Raw genomic sequence first — 5,000 nt, forward strand, 5'->3', positions numbered from 1 at the left:
GAAGTTCAACGGGTATTTTTACCGAAGTTAACTTGTCGAGGCGTGAGGCATTTGTTCACCTGAGACCCCAACCTTCATTGACACAAGTTATCCTTGTTAGTGAGTAAGGGAGGGTGGGGGATGGTAGGGGATCGTACGAGGGGCAGATAGGGAGTGGATGAGGGGAGGGGAGGGGAAGGAGATCGAGAGGGGGAGCTTAGAGAGGGGAAAAGAGATCCTGGGAAAGCCTACGCTGGCAAGGCAAGGGGTCGGAATATGCAGGTGTGTATATTTGGAGCGTCTAAAAGGAGACAACTACCTGACCCTGCCCTATACTCTGGGGTAAAGGCAGAAGGGACTGCCAGCCGACCAATCAGCGATCAGTACCTGCCGACTGGGGACTACCGTTGACCAATCAGCGAACAGCACCTGGTGGCATCGTGGAGTATATAAGCGGAGGACAGCCGACCCCAATTGTGTCGCACGGTTTTGGTGTCAGAGTAAAGAGTGAACACAAGACTTAGCATCAAGGTGAGTCCAAGTCAACAGTGAAAAGTGACTACCAGCATTTACTCCAAACACAAAAGTTCGGTGCAAATTACAGCAAAAGGTCGTCTTTTGCGAGAGCCCCGTCGACGAAAGCACGAAGTCCCTGTGCCCCGAAGTGCTAGAACTGGGAAACTCAGTCTTTGAACACCTGTGCTTGTGAACGGTGTTAAACCTTAGATCCACCAAGTTCATGCTCAGAGAACATTCACTCAGATGTTCTTCAGTTGATTTCGGGCCTTCCCATACCCTCAAGTGACAAATCTGATCAATATTGTTTTCAACTTGCTTTAGTGCCTCAAAAGAGAAGTCAGAAGAACTTATCTCACTTAACTCGTTCGATAACGAACAAGATAGCTTTTAGCCAAGTTCTGTCTACGTGATTTTGCAATGTAGAGTAAAAGAACAGCAAAACGTTTTGAATCAATTTTACGTGATATCAGCATGTAAAGCAGCGAAATTTTACAGAAACAAAGCGACCACATCCAGTCTCTGTCAAGATTTCCGACTATTGGTCCAAAGGAGCTGAATCATATGCTCGAAGGACTCCCTAACACAATATCACTGACGCTTGGTGAACTTGAGTAAATTCATTACTTTCTAACCGGCTCTTTCCTTAAAGCTTTACAAGAACCACCACTTGTTGCGTTAATAATATTTTTGCTTCTCTTCTAAACCGAAAATCAGCCGTTCGAAGTTCCTTTACCTATATTATAATCAGGATATAGCTCCGCTGTCGAACTTTTGCTGTTTCGTGGTGATATTATCCTACGTTGTATACACATAATTTTCTTTTACTTATCTGATAGTCTGGGCTTCTAGCTTTTTATTATTTTTGGAAGCAGTTTCACACTAATATGCAAAAGAAAAATCATATTTTCTTAGTCTCTTTTTGTAAGTACTAATTCCATCCTTTTCTCTTCCCCAACAGCAAAATGGCTTACTCCTGGGATAACCGCGTCAAGTACATCGTCAGGTACATGTACGGTAAGTAGAAATTGCAAAAAAGTGCAATCAATTCTTTGATTATCATGACTCTTAACACAAACTTTTAGTACACAAGAACCGCCTCTAGAAATTAGTATCCTATGTTTCCTCTTCTCCCAAATATTTTTCCCACATACATATTAAACTAAAGCAAGTTTTCATGTCACACTTACCTCTCACTAAAGATAAAAAAAACAAAAACTTTATGTTCCTCAGTAAGACAATTAATTGTAGAATCGAACACCGATCCCTTTGCATTACACGTTTTCATACGTCTTGAAACCGATACACGAATTATCCAAACCCCGATTTTCATAATGATAATAATAAAACCACAACTGGCAATATCTGTGGCCTTCTTCCTCTCATAGAGATAGCGGTAATTGTTCCTTCAAGGAAGAAAGTCCCGCAAAATTATTCATAATGACAAAGACACATGTTGCTTGACAGGCATTTAACGACCAAAATAATTCAGGTGGTTCTCCGTTTTCTATGCTGCCTTGAGATCAGAGTTGCTATATTCATACTTACATAATTCAGTACGTATACTTACATATACATAAATATGTATGTATATAATATATATATATATATATATATATATATATATATATATATATATATATATATATATATATATATATATATATATATACATATATGTATGTATGTATTTATGTATAAATCTATATATCTACATAAAGTAATGTCATCATTACGATTCTCATAGTACCTTATCTTGATGGCATCATAGTGTCACTGACATTCTTAACGTTGGCTTCCTGCTTTTATTGCGTTACCATCTGCATCGTCATATCGCCCTTCCTCAGCGGGAGTAGGGATGAGGGAGCTTCTCTCCCTCCCCCCTTTCCCCTCCCCACATCACCACATACCTCCTCTACTTCCCGCAAACAAGAATAATCCCCCCCTCCTCTCTTGCCCCATTCGAGGGTCGTCCATTGGACACGACTAACAAAAACAACAGCTGTATCGCTTTTGCTAAAGATAGATCTTATACAACACCCCCTCCCCCCCTACACACACTCTTCCCCTCCCTTCTCTCTCTTCCCTGTGTGGTTCGAGGGGAGAGAGAGGGAGGGGGGAGGGGGAGATCAGTTTCACTCTTATTCTAAGTAAGATTCTTTCCCTTCTTCCTTTACCGGGGGGAGGGGGGGGCAGGGGGGGAGTCCAAGGCCAATGAAATTGTCTTTTCGTCGCCATTGTCATGCGGGAGAATCATTGGCTGATACCAATGTATTGTTGCTTTTTTCTTTTTCTCTCTCTCTCACTTTAAATCCCCACGTGTTATTTTTAAGCGTGGCAGTGCGAAGTGTGGCGAAGGAAAGGACGGTAGGGGGTGGGGGGAAGGGGGGGATGAGAGGAACAACAAGTATCTATCTCGAGAGGACAGTATGTGTATGTATAAGGTTGCCAAGTATGTGTTTCAGTGCGCATTCCTCTCTTCTCGTGAACACTTACGATACCTCTCTTTACCCCGCCCCCCTCCCCCCCCTCCAATCTCCCCATCTCCGCTATCCCCTCTTCCCCAACTCCCCTTTTCTTCCAATACCATTTCCCCCTTTTTCCATCTCCCCTCTCCCCTCTCCTCCTCCTCCCATTTCCCAAAATCCCGCGATTCCCCATATCTCCCCACTCCTATTTCCCCTTTCCCCTCTTTCTATATCCTTTCCCCCCCCCCTCCAACTCCCGATCTCTCCCCAGCCCCCCCCCCCCTCGCAGATGTAACGACGGTATCCATTCCGTACCCGATGGTCTTGGGTCTCCCTGTTTTTTCCTACCCAGCGGACTGCTTAAGCCCCGCGCTTCTTTATTGGCATTCGGACCCGAGCACTCGCGTTTTAATTCTAGCTCATTCTCAGTGCTGGGGGGATTCAGGGTACTTTGCTTGCGAGAGAGTTTTATTGTTATAACTAGGAGCGCATTTTTCTCTCAGCACTTTCTACTACGTCGTTTCAGTTCAAGCACAAGGACGAGGGTAAAAGTAAACTATTCCTTTTTTTAAAGTTAAAGAACGAAACATATAATACAATGTCTTCTGATAGAATGTACATGATGGTATTTTCTTTCCTTCGTTCCTATTAATCTCGTTATATCCGTTTTTTATAGATATTTCGATTGACTACAATTCTCTTGCGATCTATTCCTTCGCTTTTATATCTCTTTCACCTCATATCAGCTTCAATATATCGTACATAGTCATATTCTTGAGTAGCTTATAAGTCCTAATTCTATCCTTCATCAAAATGTAATCAGTATGTAGTTGTTGTTTTAAGCACATCATCAAGTACGCTTGAACCACCCTCGTTACCTAATGGAACTCTCCATCCTCATGCAACCGCTGCCCATTACTCCCATACGATCTTCGCACCTACTTCTGACGACCTTCTTCTGATGTCCCTTTCTTCCTCCTCTCTCCGCAGACATTGACAACAATGGTTTCCTTGACAAGAACGACTTCGAGTGCCTCGCCGTCCGCGTCACCCTGATCGAAGGCCGTGGCGAGTTCTCCCCTGAGGGCTATGCCAAGAACAAGGAAGTCATGGCTAACCTCTGGAACGAGATTGCCGAGCTCGCTGACTTCAACAAGGTGGGTGCTTGGTTTTCCTTAGCTCTAGTTTTCCTGACAGATGATTTGAATTGAGGTAGGTCCTCCTGTGGCAACTGGACCTTCACGACTTTGTTTTGTCTCTCCCCCTAGGACGGTGAGGTCACCGTTGATGAGTTCAAGCAGGCTGTCCAGAAGAACTGCAAGGGCAAGGCCTTCTCTGACTTCCCCAACGCCTTCAAGGTCTTCATTGGCAACCAGTTCAAGACCATTGACGTCAACGGTACGTGATTTCAACCTGGACTTCCATTAACTGAAATGAAAATAACCCTTCAAACAGACCCAACTTAACGTCACGGGATAAAATTCGTTCTTAAAACCATTATTCTTTCTTTCCTCGTATTCGATGATGGAATGTTCTCTCTGCCACTCCAGGTGACGGCATGGTTGGCCTCGACGAGTACAGGCTTGACTGCATCACCAGGTCCGCCTTTGCTGATGTCAAGGAAATCGATGATGCCTACAACAAGCTCTGCACTGTAAGTATCTTTTTTCCCCTTTGTATAGCAAACGCCTGGGAAATTATTTCCCAAAGTTATCATAACCAATGAATGATATGCGCATGTATGCAGCCCAGCTACCTCTTGTGTTCTCATGCGCGCTTTCCTGTTCTTGCAGGAGGAGGACAAGAAGGCCGGCGGCATCAACCTCGCTCGCTACCAGGAGCTCTATGCCCAGTTCATCTCCAACGAGGATGAGAAGAACAACGCCTGCTACCTCTTCGGCCCACTGAAGGAAGTGCAGTAAGTTCCTCTCTGCTTCACCGCGGAAGGAACGCCATGAACACAAGGCTTCTTTGGCTTGTACGATGCCTGTCTACAAGCTAGTTTAGCCGAGTGTCTCTTTTTTTACTGCCCTCCTT

At 44.2% G+C, this 5,000-nt stretch overlaps 1 protein-coding gene across 1 annotated transcript in view; it reads left to right on the forward strand.

Moving 5' to 3' along the window:
- Positions 1 to 454: 454 nt before the first annotated feature.
- The window catches only part of LOC122267585 (sarcoplasmic calcium-binding protein, beta chain), a 4,836-nt gene continuing 290 nt past the window's right edge, over positions 455 to 5,000 (forward strand). The window contains exons 1-6 of the mRNA XM_043037630.2: positions 455 to 510; positions 1,457 to 1,512; positions 3,954 to 4,120; positions 4,232 to 4,361; positions 4,514 to 4,617; positions 4,757 to 5,000. The exon at positions 4,757 to 5,000 is cut by the window's right edge and continues 290 nt beyond it. Coding sequence (XP_042893564.1) covers positions 1,461 to 1,512; positions 3,954 to 4,120; positions 4,232 to 4,361; positions 4,514 to 4,617; positions 4,757 to 4,885 — 582 coding nt within the window. The 5' untranslated portion in view covers positions 455 to 510; positions 1,457 to 1,460 and the 3' untranslated portion in view covers positions 4,886 to 5,000. The remainder of the gene's footprint in view (positions 511 to 1,456; positions 1,513 to 3,953; positions 4,121 to 4,231; positions 4,362 to 4,513; positions 4,618 to 4,756) is intronic.

Source organism: Penaeus japonicus, unplaced genomic scaffold, assembly GCF_977035675.1.
Source record: "Penaeus japonicus unplaced genomic scaffold, GWHDUDI00000001_assembly GWHDUDI00000008, whole genome shotgun sequence".
Classification (NCBI taxonomy): Eukaryota; Metazoa; Arthropoda; class Malacostraca; order Decapoda; family Penaeidae; genus Penaeus; species Penaeus japonicus.